Below are 23,290 nucleotides of genomic sequence, written 5' to 3'. Positions count from 1 at the left end.
CTGCGCTCCCCAGCGGTAACGCTCTGGTTCGAAGGGCAAGTGTACTGGCTTTCTTGCAGGGGTGCAGCTCAGAGGGAGGGAGCCAAACGTGGGGCAGGGGCGCGTGCACTCAGAGCCGGGTCTTTGGACAGCCTGTCTTCTCCCACCCTTGCAGATGAGCGGCCTGACGCTTTCAGAAGCACTTTACGCGCCTTATGTCTATGATGAACACATTTTAGATGCTCCATTTTACAGGAACAGTGCCCGGTGTTGCCTCTTAAACCGTAGAAGGAACCGTGTGGGGGAATGGGGGCTGCTCACGCTCCGTCACTCGAACCTTCTCAGTGGTATCTGCCAGGACTCACCCGCTCCAGGGCCTTGAAACCACGGACTTGCGACCCATTTCCCAAGTCCTCCACGGAGCGCACAGAGCTGCAAGGGGACTGTGGCCAGGGGGGTGGGACGTGCTCCAGGCGTATGCCCCTAAGATTGCTGTTTGGGACTAAAGGAGAGGAGATCCCACTCAGTAGGGGAGGGTAGCCTAGCGCAGGCCACCGTGGTAGCCAGCTCCCAGGGTCGCTGTTACCCTCCTGGACTAGGGCATTTGCCTTTGCAGCCTCCAGGCCCTCTGGGGCAGCACAAGGTGCTGCAGCAGTGCTGCAGGGGTGTGGACAGCAAGGAGTTAAGGCTGAAGGGCACTGTGCCCCCTCCTCTCCTCCTGCCTGCAGGTCTCTCAAAGACCGGAGCCACTGGGCGCCCTCCCAGTGGGCCCCAGGACTGAGGGGCTCATCGACGGGAGGAGCAACGTCCAGGGACACGGAGCTACCGATGGCCCGCCTAGGAGCGCCAAGTGCTCACTGAGAACTGTTACCACCGTGACAAGGAACCATTTTCCACCTCAACATAGCTGAACAGGTGCGTTCGAGACCGGTGGCAAGAGGCCTTCCTGACCGCACAAGACCAAGGGGAAATCTTGAGTAAACCTGGCTGAAGCTGCCCTGACGCTCAGGTGGTTCCCAGTTAGAGAAATGGGCAGCAGGAAGTCAGTGCTGAGGGCCAGGCTGGTGCTCAGTGGATCCTCGGGGGTGAGCAGGACGAGGCACCATGTGTGTGGACAGCCTTGCGGGCACCCTACGACATGGACGCAGGGGAGTGCATCAGTGACCGTGGGCATGCGGCCCCACGCGTGGCACAGACCCCGGCTCCTGAAGGGCCTGCTGTGGCGTCTGGGCTCCGCAAGCTAGCTGCCCCTGCACAGGCTTGAACCTTGGGCTTCGAGGCGCAAAGGACATGACACGAAGTCCCCTCCAATGTGCCATAGGCTGCAGACCTCACAGGTGATGGGAGCAGACAGTGACTGGTGACCGCAGACGGAGGGTCAGCTCTGCGTGCAGGACTTTGGAGCAAAATAACGGCATCCGTGTCGGTCAACTCTCGCACAGCCTGGGGTGGGGCACCGACCCGACCCCCCCGAAGGGCCGCAGGTGGGACCTGCCAAGCCTCCAGCGAGGCGGGACTCCGGCAGCTTAGCGACCGCACCACATGCTCCTCACAGCGTACCCCCAGCCGCAGCGGAGGCCCTTGCTCCGTTGCGTGTGTACGTCCAACGTGCGTGAGTCACTGAGGTGTACGTTTGGTAACCAAAGCTTTCCAAAGTTAACAAGTCGGCATCCCGACTAACTTGGACTGAGTGTGGTGGTCACCTGGGGACCTGAACACTGCTGACAGCTCGCTGCCCCGCGCGGAAGGCTTGCGCACCTCACGGCGGCCTGGACGGGACGCAGAGCCGCCGCCTGGCAGCAGCATTTTCCTTTCCTCCTTTGCCGAGCGCCTGGCAGCCGGGTGACCCTGCGGCCTTCCTCATGGATGCTTTCACTGGTGTCACCGGCGGAACCCATGAGCCTGGGGACGACGGTTCCTGGGACCTCCTTCTCAGGGGTGACTGGCTTTGCCATGGCGGCTCAGGGCCACCGTGGCTTGGCCTGGGCATGTCTGTGGAGGTCCGCTGCCCTTTCTCTCCCCCATGGTGGCTGATGACCATACCCGCTGGTGCTGCCCCAGCCCCTCTTCTGCTCCTACTGAGTCCCCCAACGGCCACGTGTAGGTAAAGCGAGGACATAGACGGGGGACGTGGGGGTGAGCCTGTGGTGTCACATGAGGGCCTCTCTTGCTGGCCTCCTACTCCCTGCAGGATCTGGGGGGCTCACAGGGTTGGGGCGTCAGGGCTCACCTCCAACGACCTCCCTGCAAGGCCTCGCCGTGGTAACACACCACGTGGACAGCATGCCTGTGAGCAGACCGGCTCAGGGTGAAGTAGAAGCAGCTATGAGCAAAGCCTGGGCTCTCGTCTTGGCCGGAAGCCGCTCCCTCCTGCTCACCCATGTGCTGCGCCCCATCGGCCCCACCACTGTCCCCAGCAGGTCCCTCCTATGAGGCTCCTGCCAGTGGTGTCCTGACAGTGAATGAGGCAGGCCCTGCTGCCACCCACCAAGGACTGGAGGGGTCCAGGTCACTGAGGACAGGCCGTGTGGCCCCTATCCTGGTCCCTGACAGGCAGACGACAATGGGTTCTGCAGGCAGCTAACAGCACGGGGGGTCCCAGGCCTGACTCCTCACCTCACCCTAGTTTACAGAGCGTGTGGAAACAAGATCGACTGAAGGAAGGCCCTTGCTCCTTGACAGAGTTAGAGTGGTTCTGTTCCTCTAAGGGACCTGACCCGGAGGCCACAGGCCTCCCACTTGATGACCAGGGCCCCACATGGTCATTGAGCCAAGACTCAGCCTGTCCTTGAAGACCAACTTCAAGTGGCCTTGACCTCACACCATACCAACATCACAGGTGCCTGGCCCCCTCCCCAGGATATGGGTCACAGGCCCACCGTCTGCCCAAATCCTGCCCAGGGCTGTGTGCGGAGATGCAGGAACTCTGCCCTGGTGTCCCCTGACTCAAACCCTTCTGAGGACGCACCCAGCTTGGGGGGTGGGTGGGTGTCAACCAGCCTCGCTGTGTGGGCTCACCTGGTCCTCTCCCTGCTGGCCAAGACTCCTTCTGTGGACCGAAATACAGGCCCTGTATCCACCCTGGTCAAGACCTGCAGGCAGAGAGAGCAGGCTTCGACGCCAAGGGGATTCTAGCACACACTCCCTCTGCACACGCTGGACAGTCATGGGCCCTGCCCGCAAGCTGCTGGGGGCCACTGTGGGCTTGTGGCGGGGCCAGGACAGAATGGAGGGCCTCCTAGCTTAGCCCCTGGGGCCCCCTTCCCTCCTGTAGAGCCAGAAACATTTCCTCTCTGGCCCTTTACAGGACATCGGCTCCAGGACCAAAGGAGGGACTCATGGGCCCCTGGGCAGGAGGGGAGGGGAGTCTGGAGGGACGTGGGGAGATCTCCAGTCTGATACCCTGCTAAGCACAGCATCCGTGGGACGTCCCTGCCCCCAGGCTGGTTAACAGATGACACAGCCGCGGACACACCCAGGCCTCCCGAGGCGGCATCTACTGGACACATTCAGGACTGAAAAGCCAGAAGAGGCGTGAGCCTGTCGCAAGCACCTTTTACACAAGAGCAGGTACAAGTCACTTTCCTGTATGGGAACCATAAGCCAGGGGTGGGAGACACGGAAGAAAACGTCCCATCTGACAGGTGGCGCTCCAGGCGTGTCAATGTTTTTGCGGCCGACGAGAGGGAAAGGGCAGCTGGCAGGCATTCACGGTATACATGGGCAAGTGGATGAGGTCGCTCTGACCGAGTGCCCTAGAGTTAATTCGTTCCCAGGGAGACCTGGTCCCAGCCCCCCACAAACATGTGAGCCATCAGCAGGGACAGGAATGTCCAGAGGGTCTTGGACCTGGGTGGGGTCCCAGGGAAGGGGGCGGAGAGGACGACTGCCTAAAGCTTGGGGCCAAGGTGGGGGAGGGGACCATGGAAATCTGAGGACAGCAGGACTCACACCTCCCACCATGTCCGTCTGCCATGATTTGGGGAACAGGGCGGGCAGCAGAGTGACTCCCACTGTGCACTCTCCTGGGGGCATGTGGGGCCAGCCCTGATGCCAGGAGAGAGGATGCCTAAGCAGGACCATGGACAGTGGTGGAGGGACCAGCGCCCAAGCAGAATGGACCCCGTGACCCACAGCCATGGGGGCCAGGAGCCCCATCTGCCAGCCCAGCACACGGGACACCCTGAAAACTACCTTGTGACCTACCTGTGCTCCGACAAGAAAGCAAGCAGGAGAGGGCATCCCTGTGACCCAAGGCGTGGCCTCTAAGAGGCTGCAGCTATAGTACAAGTGCTGGTCCCCATGGGCGGGGTGGCGGGGCGGGTGGGGGACAGGGAGCTCGGCCTGCGGCCGCCATGCAACCTACCTCATAGTGGAAGTCCATGCAGGTGAGGTCCCGCCAGCACCGGTCTCCCCGGATCTTGATCAGGCCCTGCCAAGGCAACACAGACAGGAACATGAGCCACTCCAGAGGCTGGCAGTGGTCCCAGGGGCGTGCAAACCAGCCACAGGCGGGAGGACCCAAAGGCAGCTTCAAGGGAGCGGAGGAGGGTATCTCCTGCCTGAAATACGTAAGAGGTGAGACGTAAATGAAGCTGTAGCAACAGCACATTGAGGGCTTCCTGACAGCCGAGGTCAAACCATGCGCACGACACAAAACTACCGGCTTCCTTGGATAAAGACAGTACCTTCTGTGCTTTCTCAAAAACTTGGGTTTTCTGAGCATCACTGCAGGAATGTATTTCTGAGGCTTTAGAAACGGACAGGCTGACAAAGCTACGGTCAGATGCTAGACCGAGGGATCCAGAAGGGAGCTGCGTTTCACTCACAATGGCAGTGAGCAACTCAGAAGCTCAGGTGCGCTAGGCCAAGCCCTCCCCAGTGGCTCGAGCGCTCACTCCCCCCGCGGGAAACCTGGGTGCCCGGGCCCACATGCGTCCAGGTTATGGCTTTGCTGCCGGGGCACAGGGCCATGGCTGTGGAGGAAGGGTCCCTGGAATGGCCTGCAGCCGAGCTCCCAGCACCCCCAGCACCGTGCCCCGCCCCCCACTTTCTCTTGGGAACTCGTGGCTCCCTTCCTAAGTCAGAGGCTGTCCCCTGCCAGCTCTGCAAGCTCCGCTTGGGTCCCAGAGATTGAGTTCTGAGTTCTGTGTCTTACATAAGAGCTGAATTAGAAGGTGAGGAAGTACGTGGAGAGAAACAAGCGTGGGATGCAGCTCGGCTTTCTCTTGTGATGCTGGTTTTTACAGCTGCGACTCTTCTGGGCCGAGTCCCGCCCGGTCAGCAGATACAACCACACAGGCCCAGCCTGGCACAGAGGAGGGCCCACCCTGGTTGGGGTGGCGTGGGTGTGTGGAAGGTGCAGAGAAGGCACGCTGGGCTCTGGAGGAGGAGGGTGGGCAGCCCTGGAGAAGCAGGGACAAGCTGGAGGAGGAACGAGGAGCAAAAGGCAGACGCCCCAGGCAGGTGTGAGGGAAACCAAGGACTTGTGTGTCCGGAGCAGAGAAGACCAGGAAAGGCTGTGTTAGACAAAGCCCAGGGGCCCCTGGGCCACAGTGTCAGGTTTGGGAAGGGACAGAGCTGGCTGGTCAGGGCCGAGGCCGGGATGGCGGCCATCAGGAGGGGTGGCGCTGCCAGCTGTGGCCCCAAGACCCTCGGCTCTACTTCCTCACAGGCGCCCCGTGACCGTGGTCTTCAATCCCATCAGCAGAACAGCCTCGCAGCAATATCGAGCTGAGTGGATACATACCAGGGGTGGTGGCCCAGGCGTAGACACCTAAAAGGGACTTTCATGCAGGGAAGGACCTTGGGGTGGTGAGGGCTCTGAGCGGGGGACAGGACGGTCCTTTGTCAGCAGGCCTCTGTGGCCGTCCAGGCAGAAGGACCATCCAGGAGTTGGGACGTGACTGGCACGTGGAGCCCACAGGATGGGCTGAGAGGCAGCATGGATGCGGAGTGGGGAGTGGCATGGACACAACACTCAAAGGAGCAGGGACAAGACACGACAAGGAGGTCCCAGGGTCATGTGGCAGCCCTTCAGGCCTCCACAGACCGAGTGGCAGTGCTCCTGCCATGCACATGGGCTCAGCAGGAGCTAAACGTGCAGCTGGATAGCCGGTTTACAAACCTATCCCCCAGGGATCCTAGCATTCTGGCGTCCTGGGCCCTGACCCACCAGCGGCTCTGACAAGGGGCGTGCACACGGTGCGCCCTCCGCCAGCCCGGCCACCAGGCCTCAGGGGCTGTGCGCGCCCCCACACAGAGCCGCACACCAGGCACCTGGGTGGTGCTATTTGAAGATGAGTCCCCGTCTTTCTGGAAACTGGGTTTGCTTAGGTCACAGCAGTGCCAGAGACACAGCCCCTGGCTGCAACTCTTTGGCACATTCAAAGAGCCACGTGCCCGCTGTCCAGACCTGAGCATGTCTGACCTGCGGCGCGGGCGGGAAAGCGGCACGATCACACGACAGCCCCGTGAGCGATGCTCCGTTCCCTGCACCCCTCGGAATCCAAGAGTGGGTCTCTTTAGAGACTCAAACCAGGCAGAGAAGAAAAAAACAAAATAATTAAAATGTCATTCAAGTTCTAAGCTGATATGAGACACTTAAAGATCTGAGACATTCTTCCGGGAGCGGAGAGTAATTATATTCCTCCCCATCCACTGACTTCTCCCTATAGTGCAGATGTCAGATTTTCCACGGATTTTTCCTTCCTGAGTGAGCGTCAAAGGAACAAAGACTTCTGTCAGCCTTTTTCAGCCCAAAATTAATTCTGAAAAAATGGCTCAGACAAGCCAGTACCAGGCCAGACCTGAAGAGAGCCACGTGACCCACAGCTGTCCACCCCTGCTCTCTGGGGAAGGGAGGATGCGAGGTGCTGGGACATTCCAGGCTGCCAGGGCAGGCTCAGGCCTTGCGGGGAGTTGGGGGCGGGGGGCAGGAGCATGAAGGCCGCCGCCCAGGGACACAGACGGGCCTCTCCGGATGCTTGCGGTTCCCAGGACGTGCTTCTGACACCATTTGGAGACAGGAGGCCCAAGGCCTTGCCACAGGAAGGACATCTGTTTCTCCATGCTGCATGCTTCACCCCGAGCCGAGGGTGAGGAGGGGCTGCCAGGCCTGCAGCTGCACCCAGGTGAACGGCCTCCTCATAGGAAGCCGTCTGCAGCAAGCCCATCCTGAGTGCACCCTGCCCCCCGCTCTCTCACTAACAGGGCTGCCTCCTCCCTCTGCAAACGCGGGGACTGGGCTACGTCGGGGCTCCTTCCCTCAGAGTTCCAGAAGCCTTGATGACCCCGGGCCATGCACACTAACGGGCTCATGGGGTTCAGGAGGATGCCTGTGGGCAGGCCTGGCAGTCTGGGACGCCAGTCAGGCTTCCTGCAATCCCTCTCCTCTGGGGGCTGAACAGGCGAGTGGGGGGAGCTCTACGTCTTGGGTGAGTTTGAGATTCATGGTCACGTGCCCCCTATTTGGCACTGGGGTCACAGGCATACGTGGGCACCTCTCAGGGCTGACCTGTCTCCATGCCACCCTGGCCCCTTCATGCTCGCGCTGTCTCGGGGTGCTGTCAGCACTTGCCTGGCCCAAGAACAGCCATAAAGAAACCACCCTGAATCCAGCGCGCACAGCGCAGTGAACGCTGCCGGCAGGTGCCGGAAACACGGGCTTGTTGGGGGGGGGGGGGGTGACTGATGGTTTTGCGTCGTCTCTGAAGCTGGCGTCTCTGCCAGTGGCCGGCCGTGCGAGGGGCTGCAGGGAGCAGGGGGGGGCACCACAGGCGCTCGCAAGCCACAAGGACTCGATGCCCATTTAGGCCCAGGCTGTTCTGAGCCGAGTGTCTGGAGATGGAGACAGACAGGAGCCGAGGGGGTGAGTGTGGGGCTGTGAGCAGGGGCTGAAGCGGAGGCCAGAGTCTAGAGCACCACAGACTGCCCTTTCCAGAAGTACTGGAGTGTGTGGTCTGGCCCCCTGCGCGCTCACGGGAAAGCCCCTTGCTTCGCGGTCCATGTCCGTGCGATGAAGCGGCTCGGAGTAAGTGCTCTCCTGTATGGGGATCCCAGGATGGGACGGCAAGGACCCGGTGACCCCCACTCGGGGTTGGCCTTCACGGGGGTGCACTGCACTCACTCCAACAGTTACCTCATTACATCTGACAAAATTTTACTGGCGGCATCTGACTCCGAGGAGGGGCCCTGACTTATCTCCCTGGTCCGCAGCTATTTGCTGAGGTGGCTAGCAGCGCCTCTCCCGAGCCCCCGTGCCGGCCACGGTCTGACCTCCATGGGGCTGCAGCACCTCAGCAACATAGGAGGGGAGCACATGAACAGGGAAACTGCTTCCGGGGCAATTCCAGTCCACTCACAAGGCAGCCACTGGGCTTCCAAGGCAACGGGAATCTTCCCTCCCACAGAAGTGGTGTGAGTCTCACGAGGGAGAGGCCGGAGGCCGAGGAGTGGCTTGGACACCGCGGCAGCAAACAGCTCTGCTGCAGAGCAGACCCGGGGGTCCCGTGCTCCGCACACATCCGGAAAACTCGCTGCACAACCCCCCCCCCCCCCCAGCCACGCCAGAGTCTCGACGGCAGCAGCACAGACGGGCGCAGGTCAGGATGTAAAGAGAAGCACGCTGCTCACTCCCGGCCCTGTGCCCACACACGGCTTCCACTGGGCATCAGTGGTCGGGCAGCTGCCTTCGCTCTCTGGGGCGGGGGGCCCCCAGGCCTGGGGTGGCTGCATTGTTATGCCTTGCTTACCACCCCCAGGTGTGCGGAGTTTACCGGGCTGCACCTCACAGCAAGGGCCATGAGGAAAACGTAAACCCATGACACCCTCTTAATCAAAGGTTGAGCTATAACTTAACATGAAACAAAACACACGCATCGTAAGTGTTCAGTTCAGTGTGTCCTGACAATTGCACACAATCCGATGCCCGTCATCCCAAACAGGATGCAGCCGTCCATCCCACAGAACGTTCTCTGGGACCCCTTCCCAGGCTATTCAGGCCCCGCTCACCAGGAGGCAGCTGCGGCCAGTGCCAACTCTATCTGCTCCTGGACCACCCCAGACGGCCCCTTGTACGGACGTGCCCTTTACACCATGCTGATGGACCTTGGTTGTTTCCAGGTCTGGCTGTTGTGAACAGGTCTGCAGGTGCGTGCAAGCCCCTGTGCAGACACAGGCTCTCCTTTCTGCCGGCAAACCCGCAGGAGTGGGAGGCCGGCTTGCAGGGCAGTCTCGCCTGGTGGGGCCTGCCGACCGCTCTTTGCGAGGCTGCATCCCCTCCCCAAACCAGCGCTGTGCCCCACGGGGTGCCCGCCAGCAGGACGTGCTGGTCCCACAGTGGACTCCTCAGATCTCCGTCCTCCAAGTGTGTTTGAGCTTAATGCCTGCCTTTCTACTGCGGTTTCTGTGTTCTAGATGTTAGTTTTTGGTTCGGCCAGTGCACTGCAAATATTTTTCACAGTCTGTGGCTCGCCTAGTCATTTTCTTTTTTCTTTTTTTTAAGATTTTATTTATTTATTTGAGAAAGAGAATGAGAGACAGAGCACGAGAGGGAAGAGGGTCAAAGGGAGAAGCAGACCCCCCACTGAGCAGGGAGCCCGATGTGGGACTCGATCCCGGGACTCCAGGATCATGACCTGAGCCGAAGGCAGTCGCTTAACCAACTGAGCCACCCAGGCGCCCTTGCCTAGTCATTTTCTTAGTGCTGTGTTTTGATAACAGAAATTTTAATATCAATGAAGTATGTTTAGCAAAAAATTTTTTAATGGTTATGGCTTTTTTGTGCCCGGTCAAAGAATCTTTGCTTACCCCAACGTAAGTGTGTTATCTTTGGGAACCTTTATTCTCCTGGCATTTATGTTTGCAAAACAAATCCTATGCCTGCCCCAGTGTTTGACCTTGTGCCTCGGTTGGAAATGGGCCGACCGTACCTGTGTGGGCGTGCTTCCGTGAGGTGTTCTCCCAAGTGTTCTTCTAGAACTTGACGGTGTTGCTTCTGCACTTCTGTCCACAGTGGTAGAGTTTGGTGCAGATGAAACAGTGCCCAAGTTCATTGTCCTCGCTTGCAGATTTCCCATCACTTTAGCACTGTTCGCTAAGAGGGGCTTTCCTTTTTCCACTGACTTGACTCGGGACTCTTGGTTGAGTATGAGCTGACAGGAGAGATGTAGTCCATTTCTCTAACTTAGATCAATGCCACACTTCAGTTTTAAATTAAGCTGTAAAATCAGGAGGTGTCTCCCCCAGCTTTGTTCTTTTTCAAAATTCTGTTTTTCCGGGTACACTTTACAGTCAGCACGTTAACTTCTCCAAAAAGCCCACTAGGAGCGGGACAGGAATGGCCTCGAATCTGCACACGCACTTGGATGAAACAGATGTGGCAGCGACAGCATCTTCCTACCTGTGAGGCCTGGGGCAGGTCCAGGCTGAGGCTGCCGATGCTCTGCACTTGCCACATCCGCACCTTAGACGTCCATAACCAGGCTCATTACCAGGCACTGGAGGTTCTCTTGGCCGCTGCAGATGGTATTTTCCAGATCATCTCTTGTAATGATTCCTTCATCATGCACAAAGTACGTGTGCTTCACAGTGACCTTGTGTCCTGCAACCTTGCGAAGTTCATGTATTCATTTCACTAGCTGCTTTTCAGATTCCACCAGGTTTTCTGCATCTCTAATCATGTGTGAACAACAGCATCATTACTTTTCTGCCAAGCTTTATGCTTTCTCTTTTTCCGGTCTTCCTGCACCAAGACTTACAACACAGCGCTGAGAGTTACTGGCAGGAACACATGCCGGCCTGGTCTGGCTGGGTGTGAGCGCTCTAATCCCCACCAGTCAGGGTGGGCTGGCTGGGGTTTCAGATGCTGTCCCCGGAAGAAGTCCCCCCACCATCACAGGTGGGTGTCGAACTGTATCATGTGCTTGTCTTCCATTTGCTGCTTTCTTCTATTACTGTGGTGAGTTGCACTCATTGGTTTAAACATGTTAAGCCAACCTTGCATTCCTAAGATAGACCGTGCCTTTTGATTTGCTGATGTTTGGCTAAGGGTTTCTGTGCCTTTGCTCCTGGGGGATGCTGGTCTCTTTCCTTTCTATAATGACCTGAACAGGTCTGGTTTCACAGTCACATAAAACACAACCTGTGAAGTGGTCCTACCTCCACTGCTTTTCAACAGAGTCTGGGTAGGAGTACTACTGTTCCCTCCTTAAGCATCTGGTAGATTCCGCTGGTGAAGCAATCTGGGCCTATACCTTTCTCTCTGGAAGGGGTTTTGATTACAAATTCAATGTATTTAACAGACATGGAGCTATTTAGGTTTCCTGTTTCCTCCTCCGTTTTGGGAAGCTGCATTTGTGAAGGAATATGTCCATTTTAGCCAAGCTGTCACATTTCAGACAGCTGACTCTTACAGCAAGGGCCTTAGATGCAACCGCCTGTGGTCTGAGGACAGCGTCTTCTCCCAGTGCTGATGATGGCAGCCCGGCCATGGCTCCTGGCCCTGCTGAATACGGACCTGAAAAATGTAGGTCCACAGGCCTCGCTTTTCTACATCTCAGATACGGCCTTTTTCTCTTGTGGTAACAGGACAGTCTGCACACGAGCATCGGAAGGGCCCCACTGCGGGTACTACAGCCACGAGCATAAGCGGCATGGGTGCTCAGCAGTCACACCCCTGCTGATGAAGCCACGTGGGAAACACACACTGGCATCTCTTCACTGCAGTCACTTGGGGGTCACCTAGACGTATGGAACAGGAAAGTTCATGCCGTGTCAGCTTCTGAGAGGTGCCTGGGGGCTCTGGCGCATGCCCTCCCCTTCGTGTTGCACCTTCCATTCACTGCACATGCAAGTGACCTGCTCCGGTCACAGCAAAATACACAGCTTAGGATGAAAATGGCTCATTGCAGTTGCGATTTGGTCCATAAGAATTTAGGGTATTAATTTTTTTTTGAGGAGTGGAGGGGCAAAGAGGGAGAGAGAGAGAATCTCAAGCCGACTCCCCGCTGAGTGCAGAGCCCGATGTGGGGCTCGATCTCATGACCCCAAGATCATGACCTGAGCTGAAACCAAGAGTCAGACACTAACGGCCTGAGCCACCCGGCTGATCCCAGGGTATCAATTCTTATCTCATATCATGTGAAGGAATAGTAAAAATAACTTACAATCAGTAGAAGTGTAGTACACCACGTTGGAAGAACTGCAGAGTATATGCAGAAAGGTGAAAGCCACGCTAACTAAGCGCAAGCAGACAAAAGCTGCTGCGCCCCCAGAAGTGCAGCCTAATGGCGCTGACTCCCAACGGCCACTCTCCCTAGTCCGACTGAGCTGCGGCGCGGGTCTTCTCATGTGCCGCGGCCCGGTCTACACACACTCTTCCTTCCCGTGCAATCCTGCCGCAAGGTTCTCACGCGAGGAGCAGCCAAGTGCCTTGGCCTGCCTGCGGCCCATGAACCCAGGCCACGTGTGCACCCAGACGGGAGCCCAGGGACGGAGGGGGCACAAAGAAGGTGTGGCCTGGTTGTCCAGACGGCAACCACGTCCTGCCTCCCCTCGGTGCTGTCCAGCTCCCGCAAATCCCCGGCAACACGGATACAGCCTCACTTCCCAGGACTTCAGCAACTGGGGTCTCAGCCCTCGGCACAGCACAGGGCGCTGGGCCGGCCCAGGAGCTGTCCAGGACAGCTGTGGCTCTGAAGCCACGTGGGAAGCCCGCTGCCTGGTCCGACTTGGCACCTGGAGGCACCAGACGCAAAGGGTCGGGCTTCGGAGACCAGCTGCGGACATCCTAACCTGCTCCAGGATGAAACCGGCCAGTCCCAATGGAGCTACAAACACACGTACATATTTCTGTCTTGACAAAAGCAGAGAGTTGAGAGTGAAGTGAAAACCTTTTTAAAGCATAATTAAGGGCAAACTATTATCTTAAATACAGTGACTCAGACACCCACGCTCTTTGCCATTTTCTGCAAATGAAAAAGATTCTCCACACTAATATGGTTGAAATCCATGCGTTTAAAAGAGAAAATTGAGCTGAAACATGCAAGAAACATTCCAGAGAAGCATCTGGTGCGCATTTGCCCCATTCCAGTGGGAGGGCACAGGTGAACATGCTAAGCAGACCTGTGCCTTTGCCCCGAGGAGGGAAGTCCAGTGGGGTCACCTGCATCACCCCGCTGCTCGCCATCTCAGCAGCCTGAAGTGGGGAGCCCCGGTCACTGGAGAAGCCCCCAGCAGGCTGGCTCGCAGCTGCACGAGGGAGCCGCCAGAATCCATAACACGTCAACAGTAGGGTGACGGCTCAGGTCATCATGTAACCTCTCCGTCAGTGGGCACCAAAGCTAGGAGACGAAGCGGGACATCCCACCCCATACCACCCATGCCTGCAGTTGGCACAGAGAGTTGGCCAGGAAGCTGGATCCTGTGGTCCTGTCTCGAGCTGAAGCTTCCGGCTGGGCTGATGGTCTTTCCAGGGCTGGAAGGCACATGGTTTTTCTCTGGTGCTCAATGGAGGCACACCAAGGAAAACCTGCCGGTTTGTCAAGTCTCCAGCCCTGCCCACAAAGACAGATGTCTCTGCTCTACGTGGGAGCCGACCAGCCATCTCCCCCCGAGGCTTCCCCCGGCTGTTCACCTCTTGTTAGGTTTCAAAAATGATTTATGTCTTGCCAGGAAGCCTGGGGCTGAGGAGCTTTTGTGCACACGCATGCCTGCAGACCCTCACCCCATCAGCACAGGAGACATTCCGGTGGCCCCAAAGTTCCTCCTTGCCTCCCAGTCAGTCCCCACCTCGAATCCTGGAGGGGAAAGCTTCTCCACGGCCGTGGCCGCGTGCTGGCTCTGCCGTTCTGGAAGGCCCTGCACAAGGACCCGTACCACGCATCTGACTTCTCTCCCCGAGCACGACACCTGCGTGTCAGTCCTCATTCCTCTGCCCTGCTGAGTGCTTTCCATCCCGGGGAGTTAGCATGGGTTGGTACCCATCCTTCTGTGATGGGCTGTGGTTGGTTTCCAGTTCCTGGTGCTGGGGCAGGGCTTTCGTGAGCACATTTCCAGCTCCCCTGGGCCAGTCATAAGGAGCGGAAACACCAAAAGGGTGGAGGAGGCGACTTCGTAGGTAAGTGCCTCAACTGCTCCCACACACTCAGGCCATTTCTCACGCCCACAGGAGAGCAGTGCAGGGCAGTTCCTCTTGCTCACACCCCTGCTGCCAAGGGCCCGACATCTGCGTCCTCCCAAATCTATAGGTTGAAGCCCCGGCCCCCAGCGTGGCCATATTTAGACTGAGGAAATGGTTAAGCGTCAATGAGGCTGTAAGGATGGGGTCCTGACCTGACAGGATTGGTACACGCAGTCGAGACATGGGGGCTTTTCTCCACCGGTAGAGGACACGGCAAGAGGATGGGTGTCCATGAATCAGGAAGAGTCCCCAACGGGGACGGAAGGCCCCGGAACATGGGTCTTCGACTGCCAGCCTCCAGAACCACGAGGAAGTCAGCACTGTTCAAACTGCTCGGCCTGCAGTATTTTGTGCAGCCCAAGCCAGGACACTTGCCGTCTGTAAGTTCAGCTCTTCCTGTGGGCACCTGCAGAACAGTGGCATCTAGTTTCCCTGAGGGCCAGTGAAGCTGAGCAGTTTTTCAAGTGCTTGAAACAGCCATTTGCAGGTCTTTCTTTGTGAAGTATCTGCTAAAACCTCCCCCTTTTCTTTGTTACTGGGCTTTATGTGTTCTTTACGGACCCACCCCAAGCTCTCTGTCAGGGGCAGAGGCTGCGGCTCGCTCACTCTCTACAGAGAACCAGACGCCCGGCGCACCACGTCAAAGACGCCGATCTTTCTCAGTTGGACGGACTTGGTCAATTGTCAAAACTAATGGGATGGTGATTTCAGTGTGGGACTATTTTCAGACACATGGACTGTGCCGTTTCAGCTGTCGGTCCTCATGTCCCCACTGCCCAGTCTCACTGACCATGACCTCTGGGAAATCCTGGAACAAGGGATGAGTCTCCTACAACTTATTCAAGATTTTTCTGGCTATTCTAGGCCCATGGTGTTTCCATACAAATCTAAGTCAGTTCACCAACTTCTAAAAAGAAAATCCTTCTAGGATTACGTCTGGGTTGCATGAAATCCTCTGACGGGTTTGGGGACAGCTGGGCAGTGAGCAGTTCTGGAACTTCTGACCCACATGTGCATATCTGTCTACTGAAGACTGCCTAGTTTCTCTCAGCAATGTCTGGTAGCTCCTAGGGTACAGAGCATCAGACTTCTGTTAGAATTTCCTAATTATGGATGTTATTGATGTAGTTAAAATTAAAAAAAAAACCCCAGCGTATGTATTTAATATATTCATCACAAGGGCTCAACCGAGACTTAATTTTAAGAAACATAAAACAAAAATGATCCCTCAGATTAAGATAAAGAGTCTCAGAAATGAAGGAAAGAACAGATCATTGAAGAAGAAGATAAAAAGACAACACAAGGAGAGGGGCTCCCCAGTCAGGGTTCCTGGCTGGAGACCTGCTTTGAGGCTTCTTGCAGATACTTCTTAAAGGCTGTGGGTTTTTCCAGAGCTCGGCAGCATGTGTGTGCAAAGGGCCTTCAGTGTTGGTTTCTCCTCGCAGGCTCTGGATGGACACCGGGATGGCCCTGACGTCACCCTGGGCGGACCCCTTGTCCTTCAGGGTGCCTGGGCAGATGTTACCCCGGGAGTCTGTGCTGGGGTGGTAGCAGGGCGTGGGTGCGTTGTAGGGAGCCACTGGAGAGTCCCGGGGAGAGCTTCTACCTCAGATCTCCATGGTGGCCCCCGCCCATTTGGAAAGGTCTGACTGAGGGAAGGCAGAGATTCCTCTGTCATAAGACAGCATGAGGGCACTGGCTCCTGCCGTAGCCTCTTGTCCACGGGGCCCGGTTGGCACCCCCGCTGGGCCTGGCTCCTCTGCCGGCGGCGGCTGGGTCGCGGTTCTGAGAGGCCATCCGGGCGGTGTGGCCAGGGACACAGGAACTCGGGAGAGCACGACTGCGACTACCTAACATTTCGTTTTCTGACAGCTTTCGCTAGCATCTGGAAATAGCACGGATTTCTGTGCATGGTCTGTGACTCCTGGCCCTGGGTAACTGCATGCATTCCTCCTGAGGACCCTGTGACCCTCCACATATGTGATCTCCTCACCTCGAAGACAGGTGCTTTTACTTCTTCCCATGCTTTTGTTACTTTTTCTTGCTTTTCTGCACAAGCCATGATCTCCAGCACAATGTCAAGCAGATGTGATGAAGGCGGATGCCCCTGCGTGCTCCCCACCTTGTGGCAGAAATGTGCAGTCCCCGCAGGTAAGAACGGTGTAGACATGGGTGGTTTACGTATCAGCTTGAAGAAACCTTCTGTTCCTTGTGTGCCACAAGATGTTTCGTTAACTGTGAACCAGTTAACACATGCTTTCCCTCCATTAGTTAAGATGATCGCAGCATTTTAGCTCTCCCCCATATCCGGTAATTCACTGAACTGCATCGGTTCGTTTCTGTCCACTCAGTCCTGCATCCCGGGCAAAGCCCACTCGGTTTAAATGCCTCATGCTGCTCAGGCGCTACGGGCTTTGTTTGCTAATAGTTCAAGAAGTTGTTGGTGCTCTTGAAGAATAGTGCTCTGGAACGTTCTTTTCTTGAAACGTCCTTGTCCTCCCTGGTCTCAGAAACATGAGCTGGGAAGGCTTTCCTCTCTGTTTTTAGGATGCGTGTGTGCAGGGTTCACACTGTTCCTTCCGTAAATGTTTATAAAACTGCTCATCACTGAGGACTTCTGGGCCTGGGGTTTTCTCAGTTGGAAAGGTGCTCAATTCCTAAAACTTATCAGATTTTCTGTTTCTTCTGTCAGTGCTGGTAATTCACATCTGAAAGAACTGCACCATCTCCTCTAACTGCCTCCTTTATACACGCCAAGTATGAAGGGGTTTAACTTTGTATTGTAAAAATATCCCAGCACCTGGGAAAGCTGTACACACAGCGCGGAGCCCCGCGCACCTGTCATGCTCAGGTCCACGCCGTGAACCTACCTTACCTACCGCACCCGATCTCACCAGTTTTCCCATGGATGTCCTCCTCCTGTGCCAGGATGGCCCAGGGCTCCACATCTAATGGCTGTGTTCCCTGGGCGGACCGGGCCTCAGTCTTTAACTGCACTCCATGGCTTTGGTCCTGGAGAATATTGGTCAGTAAATTTGAAGAATGTCCTTCAGTAGGGGTTTGCGTGGTGTTCGTTTCTCACGATTAGATCAGAGCTCTGTGTTGGGGCAGGTCTGCAACAGCAGGGGTGCCGTGTCCTCCTCGGGGCTCCTTCTGTGCCTGGGGCCCTCCTCTTGGTACCTTCCCCCCCGAATTCCAGCAGGATGCGAGGCGCAGAGCAGACAGCCAGGCACCTGCCGTGTTTCCCCCCGAGCCCCACTGTCTGCTGTCCAGTGTGACGGGGGCTGCACAGCGCACTGGGTCCAGTTTCCAGCTATTCACGGAGTGCAGGGCAGCCCGCTGCCACCACTCCTTCACGGCCCAGCGCAGCATGAACACGTAGGAGCCCTGGGGACAGGGAGGCCGCGCTGACCCACCGCAGGAGCACGGAGGCGGTGGGTGCACAGCCCTGGAAGAGCCCCCAGCCTCTCAGCACACTGGAGACGCTGCAGAAAACACAGACACCGCAGCTTCTGAGTCTGTGTGGAGGTGACAGGCACTGTGTAGCTGCCGCTCTCCTTGACCAAGCCCGCTCTGCCTTTCTGCTTTCCAGCGAAGGAGGGTGAGCAGCATCCAACACACAGACAGAATCGAGTAATTACACCTTTTAGTGCACCTGATAATTTTTATCCAGCTGCTGCGAACAGTCCATCAAAATGCCATGAAAGGTGCTCGGCAGTGCTGTCAGGCACCGTGGGGGCCGCTCACCTCCTGGCGTCACAAGCCTGACACATGGCAGCCCGACAGCGCCGCCGCCCAGATCCCCTACGCTGGCTGCGCTCCGTGGGGGCCCTTTCCACTCCACCTGACGAACCTGCTGTCCCAGGCGGGTCCCCAGGGAGTGGTGGGAACACTGCGCACGTTATGATTTCTAAATGTAGCCGAGGACAGAAAATCCAAAGTGAAGTCACAGACGGACATGGAACCACAGCCTGCTACTAACGTGACCAGACACAGCTAATAACTTCAGTGTTTGAGGAAAAGGAATGGTGAAGATCAGGACTCCTGTCTTTCTCGCTACGTGGATGTGGAGTCTGGAGAATGCGCCCTCTGAGGTGAAGTCCAGACACGTGCTAAGTCCCACGGCTGCTCCAACCACCTGCACCTGCCCAGGGCCGGGCACCTTGCTGGCCACACCAGGGCCAGATGCGTGCTCCTGGGGCTTCCCGTGCTGGTGCCCACGTCCCAGGCGGAGCGCCCACCTTCTGTACTCCAGCCGCTTCCAGTGCCCCCGGAGGTCCCGGCCAGAGAGCCTCAGATGCAGCATTAACCGAACAGCAGGCGGTCATCACACCAGGATGAAGCTGCTTCAGCATCCAGAAGGGTGTCTGAAACGCATAAGCGCGGGCTCCTGGCAGTATGAAAGGAGCTGGGGTGGTATGTACCCACGGGACTCCTGTGCTGCTCAAGGACCACCCATCGCCAGCTAAGAGCTGGCTCTGCTCAGGATCTGAGGGCAATGCAGCAACAAGCCAGGCTCCCACTGGCCAGACGGACATGGGGAACAAGGGTATCAGATGAATGGCAGCCACAGAGGGGTATACTGGCACTGGGCAGAGTGGAGGGGAAGGCGGGACACACTCCATGTACGAACGTCTGATGAGGGCAGCCACATAATCCCACGGGAGTCCACCACACAGTACTCACTAATTACACAGCAGGGAAGAGCGGCTTCCCGGAGAACTGCCTGGGCCTGCTGGGGACGCAGGGCACACAGCCAGCCAGCGTCGGGTCGCAGGGGACAGGGGAGACTGCAGGCCATGTGGATTGGAGGGGACCGGGTGCGGCAGAAGCAAGCTCTCTGTGAGCTCGTGCTGGCCCCTGCCCCCGGGGAGAGTTCACATACCTGAATGACAAGGTGTCCAGTACAAAAGAAGCTAGTGTCCGGGATAAAACCCCAGATCTTACTAACAAAAGGAGAAAAGTGAAAGAGACCGTGAACACAATTTGCCAAGTTCTGTGCCTAGTTAGTTGGAGGTCAAGAGGAAGCATGTCACTCCTGATTTTAAGATTCAGAGAGTGTCTCTGAAAACTTTGAAGATGATGGTAGGTGGCGATGGAAACAGATGAGTACCTGCAAGGGCCCCGTGGAAGCTGGCGGTGGGGGAACCCTGGGTTCTAGGGCCCGGTGAGAGGGCGTGAGCCGGGAGAACACCTGGCGCCGACCAGCTACGCCGGGGTGCATGGAGCCGCCGACTCACCTGGCCTTTAGGAGACACTCCCCGAAGCCAGCGAGCGAGGCGTCTGCAGAGAGGACACAGCAGGCAGAGAAAAAGAAGGAAGTTGGCGCGGCTTCTCTGGGGTGAGACTCACGGGACTGTATGCCTTTCTGTTAGGAGTTAACTGGACACTTACATAGTCAGGGCCAGGGTCCCCAACAAGAAAGCAAAAAAGCCAGGACAGCTAAGACAAAACCGCACTAGCATCCTGTTTTACAGCTCACACGAGACCACGAAAGTATCCTGTCTAGCAGGCTCTGCAGGACATCTTGACCAAGAACCACAGGCACTGAAGGGACAAAAATCCTGTAACACTTCCTGACCTGTTCCTGCCCTTGCTGATTTAAAACATTGGTCACTATCACTTCACCTCCAAATGTCAGGTCATAAGACCACCAACATGTGAACAAAACCTGATAGGGAGATGGGTGCATGATCAAAGCCCCAACTGGCACACCTTAGCGGCCAATCCACAGGGGCCCAATCTCAGGATGCTTAAGATAGTTCCTCGAAAGAGTTTATAAAAACCCCTTCATTGGAAGTTCAGAGGGCAACCCTCTCAGTCCCCAGTCCCCTCCCTTTCCGGCAGCTTTCTACTTTTGCTCAATAACTTCGCTTTGCTGCCCACCACTCTTCGTCTGGTCCACCTCTTTGTTCTTCGAAGCGACGTGACCAAGAACCACAGGGACTGAAGGGACAAAAATCCTGTAACACTTCTTGACCTGTTCCTGCCCTTGCTGATTTAAGCCACGCAAAACATTTCCTATGTTCCAGAAACCACCAGGAGGGCTGACCTGGAGAAAGGTGCAGCTGCCGAGGGGCTTTTCCTGTGAGTCTCTTCATGGAACGGGCTCAGAGTCATGATGCGTCCCACAGAAAGTGCTTGTACAAAGAGCTGGAGGGCCAGGGGCATTTCAGGGGCGCAAAAACATGCCCCAGAACTCAGAAAGCAGCAGGAGGGGCCCAGCAGGCACAGCCCAGCCAACAGGGCAGCAAGGGGCGGCTCCTTTGCAATGCATTTCCCTGAAACATAGCAAATAAAAGTTCTACTTACTGCTCCAAGCATGATTCTGAAAATCAGCCACCGAAAGCCCCACAGAACGATCTGGGACGGGGGCGTCCCCGTGGGCAATCGAGACAGAGTCCAAAGAGGGCACAGGAAGATCCCCAGGAATCCTGTTTCCAGAAGCTGGGACTCCCATCCTGGAACGATGACAGTAAGAACAAAAAGGGCCGTGTTAGCAACAGCCGGACATTCTCCAAAGAAGCAGTTCCACCAAACTCCATTGAACTTAAATGGTCCCTAAACTAGGACAGGTGGTGTGACGACCTGACATGAAGGCTGAACACAGAGCGGACTCCGGCCCCGGTCTGCACTCGGTGAGGAGGAAGCCAGAGGGAGACGCAGGGCCAGGTGTCAGGGGCTACAGCTCCACCGCAGGAGGTCAGGGTGCGCGCTGGGAGCCCCGCTGAGAAATGCAGTGAGCAGTACACGCACGGCAGCGACGAGGGCTCCGTGTTCTCACAGACACTCCCGGAGCTGGGACCTGAAACAGGCTTCAGGCTACTGGCACTTGGCCTTTCTGCATGCTGCACGTGTTCCCTTGAATCTCATTCTGATCAAAAACTTTATCAGCATGAAAGATGCTTTACACAAGGGTCCACACACTATGGTTTCATTCACAGAAGGTTCTAGAATGAGCAAAACTGATAGAGGAAAAAGAAATGGGAATCCAGCTGCCAGGGATGCCAGGGTGACACCCAGTGGGGGTGAGGGGCAGGGGGTGCCTGGGCCGAGACTCATCAGAGGCACCTGAAGATCTGTGCATTGCACGGTTTGTGAATTTCTTCCTAAAACAAAACAAAACAACAGACAACAGACAAACCTGCGTTCTGAACCCAAGTGTTTAGGGCTGGATGGACAGCTCTTGGGGTCTGCAACTTGCTTTGAGATGCAGAGAAGGTTAGGACGAGGGATGGGGTGAAGCAGACGCCTAGTGCAACCTTGGTGGTGGGTTTATGGGTTTCACTGTGCCCCTATTTGAAACTTTCTGTAGTTTGACATTTTTCATAATAAAATGGGGGGAACCCTCTCTTGTGTTCTGGGGATTTCTGAAGCCCCAGTTCCAATCAGCTCCTCTGTGGGAGAGGTCAGCTTGTTGTGAGGCGGTGCCCGGCACCAGGGCTGATGGGCGAGGTGGCCAGTGGGGCGTCTCCGAGGCTCGCTGCCTCTGCTGAGCCATGTGCGCCTGTGCTGGGGACGCTGGGGCCACCAGCCTGCACCCTGCATCCGTCCAGGGAGGATTCCAGAAGCAGAAAGAAGCTTGGACGGTGCTGGGGAGGGGTGCCCTCAGGAGAGGGGATATGAGGTGGGGGCTGCAGCCGGGAAGGGGGCCCTGGTGCCACCCCTCTGTGGGGACTCAGTGTGTGGGATGCCCACGTGCGCTCAGGCCAGCCCCATCGCGTCCACCTGTCCTGAGCCAGAGCTGGGAAGCCCGACTTCTGTCAGAACTCCCAGAAGGAAAAAAACAGGAGGTATCAGCAGTTAGTCTGTTTTTGGAGATTCCAGACGCAGACCAACTGCATACCTTGGGTCAAGGTTCTCTTCTCGTTCACATCGATGCAAGACCTTTGCTTTACAACTTACTTCAAACTCCCTTTCTTGTCTCAACCAGGAAAAAACAGACTTTGTTCCTCATATGACAGTTTCTCTAGTTTTATCTTGAGCGATAACTGTCATCAAATTTGGACTCATTTCACTTGGGGTGTGTTTTATAATATGTGCCTTCATGCCCCAGGGGTGCTACAGAGCATGGAAGTGACTGGTAACTGCGGCGTGCTTCTCTGTGGACACCTCCACTTTTTGACTGAGAACCTCTCAGACTGACCACCCGATCCAGTCCCTCTGCCCACGCGCTGAGAACGTGTCGGAGCCGGGAGGCCCTGGGCCACGGGGCAGCAGCACGGGTGGGCCGGCAGGCGCGGGGCATTCTGGGCAGAACCAGGCAAGCCGCAGAGACAGGCAGGTGGGGCGTCCGCCCCGAACACTGCGGGCACAGGGACACTCGCTCAGCCCTGACGTGCAGAGCTGGCCCTGCCTGCACTCACTGGAAACCCCTCATAGACTTTGAGACGCTCACGTGGGTGCAGAGCATTCCCCAGAGCTCAGGCCCGCCTTCTCTAATTGCCACATCACTTTGCACAGATGTGACGAGCGGAATTTTAATATGCAGTTTGAGTGACACCAATCAAAGTGATGTGCAAATGGCAGAGCCCAGAGACCCACCTAAGTGCCGGCAAGCAGGTGATGGGGCGGGCAAGGGACACAGCACCACCTCAGGGACTCACATGGACCCGCAGAGGGTCAGCTACCCTCCTGTGAACCTACTGGAACCTTCTTCACCCTGCTGGGGTGCTCGGGGAGAGCGGAGCCACCTATGCCCCTCACCGACCCCCCCCCACCTGGCTGGAGCCACCGTGTCACTGGCTGCTGGCCCCTGGGCTGTGAGCACTCGCCGACATCGTCGGAACAGCTGTGCTGCGGCCCCAGGACCACCACTGTCCTCCAGTGTGGTGGGCGGGCGTCCCCAGAAGACGGATGCGCAGGGCGCCGCCGGCTGGCTTCCCGCAGCCCACAACTGCAAGCGCTGACCTGAACACAACTGGCTGATCCCACCGCGGCCTCCTACCAGTTAGAAGTCCCACTTAGGAGGGCGCCTGGGCCTTTTCAACCTGTGCTCAGATCCTTTTCTGGAGGGGAGATAGCAAACTGGCTCCTTCATGGGTGTGCAGACGCCTACTCAATTTCAGGGGGCGCCTGCGTGGCTCAGTTGGTTGAGCATCTGACTCTTGACTTCGGCTCAGGTTATGA

At 56.9% G+C, this 23,290-nt stretch overlaps 1 protein-coding gene and 1 pseudogene across 8 annotated transcripts in view; both read right to left on the bottom strand.

Moving 5' to 3' along the window:
* Positions 1 to 20,608, bottom strand: part of LMF1 (lipase maturation factor 1) — a 49,296-nt gene extending 28,688 nt beyond the window's left edge. For 6 of the 7 annotated variants that reach the window (XR_014145414.1, XM_081820383.1, XM_081820384.1 and 3 more), the window contains exons 1-2: positions 20,474 to 20,608; positions 4,346 to 4,411 (exon numbers count right to left, since the gene is read on the bottom strand). Coding sequence is in view for 5 of the 7 variants with exons in the window: in XM_081820383.1 (XP_081676509.1) it covers positions 4,346 to 4,411; positions 20,474 to 20,485 (78 nt within the window). In the remaining 2 variants the exon portion in view is untranslated. Of the gene's footprint in view, positions 1 to 2,997; positions 3,066 to 4,345; positions 4,412 to 20,473 lie in introns of those variants that run through there. The other variant, XM_081820387.1, reaches the window with a different exon arrangement.
* LOC115942895 (ubiquitin-conjugating enzyme E2 C pseudogene) lies at positions 8,651 to 20,588 on the bottom strand (annotated as a pseudogene). The gene is made up of 2 exons (XR_014145416.1): positions 20,474 to 20,588; positions 8,651 to 19,444 (listed from the first exon to the last, which is right to left on the bottom strand). The product of XR_014145416.1 is annotated as a ubiquitin-conjugating enzyme E2 C pseudogene (transcript).
* Positions 20,609 to 23,290: the final 2,682 nt, after the last annotated feature.

Source organism: Leptonychotes weddellii, chromosome 5, assembly GCF_054177405.1.
Source record: "Leptonychotes weddellii isolate Sample4059 chromosome 5, ASM5417740v2, whole genome shotgun sequence".
Lineage (NCBI taxonomy): Eukaryota > Metazoa > Chordata > Mammalia > Carnivora > Phocidae > Leptonychotes > Leptonychotes weddellii.
Note: the sequence above shows the minus strand (reverse complement) of the source record. Positions and strands in the feature narration are given on the sequence as shown.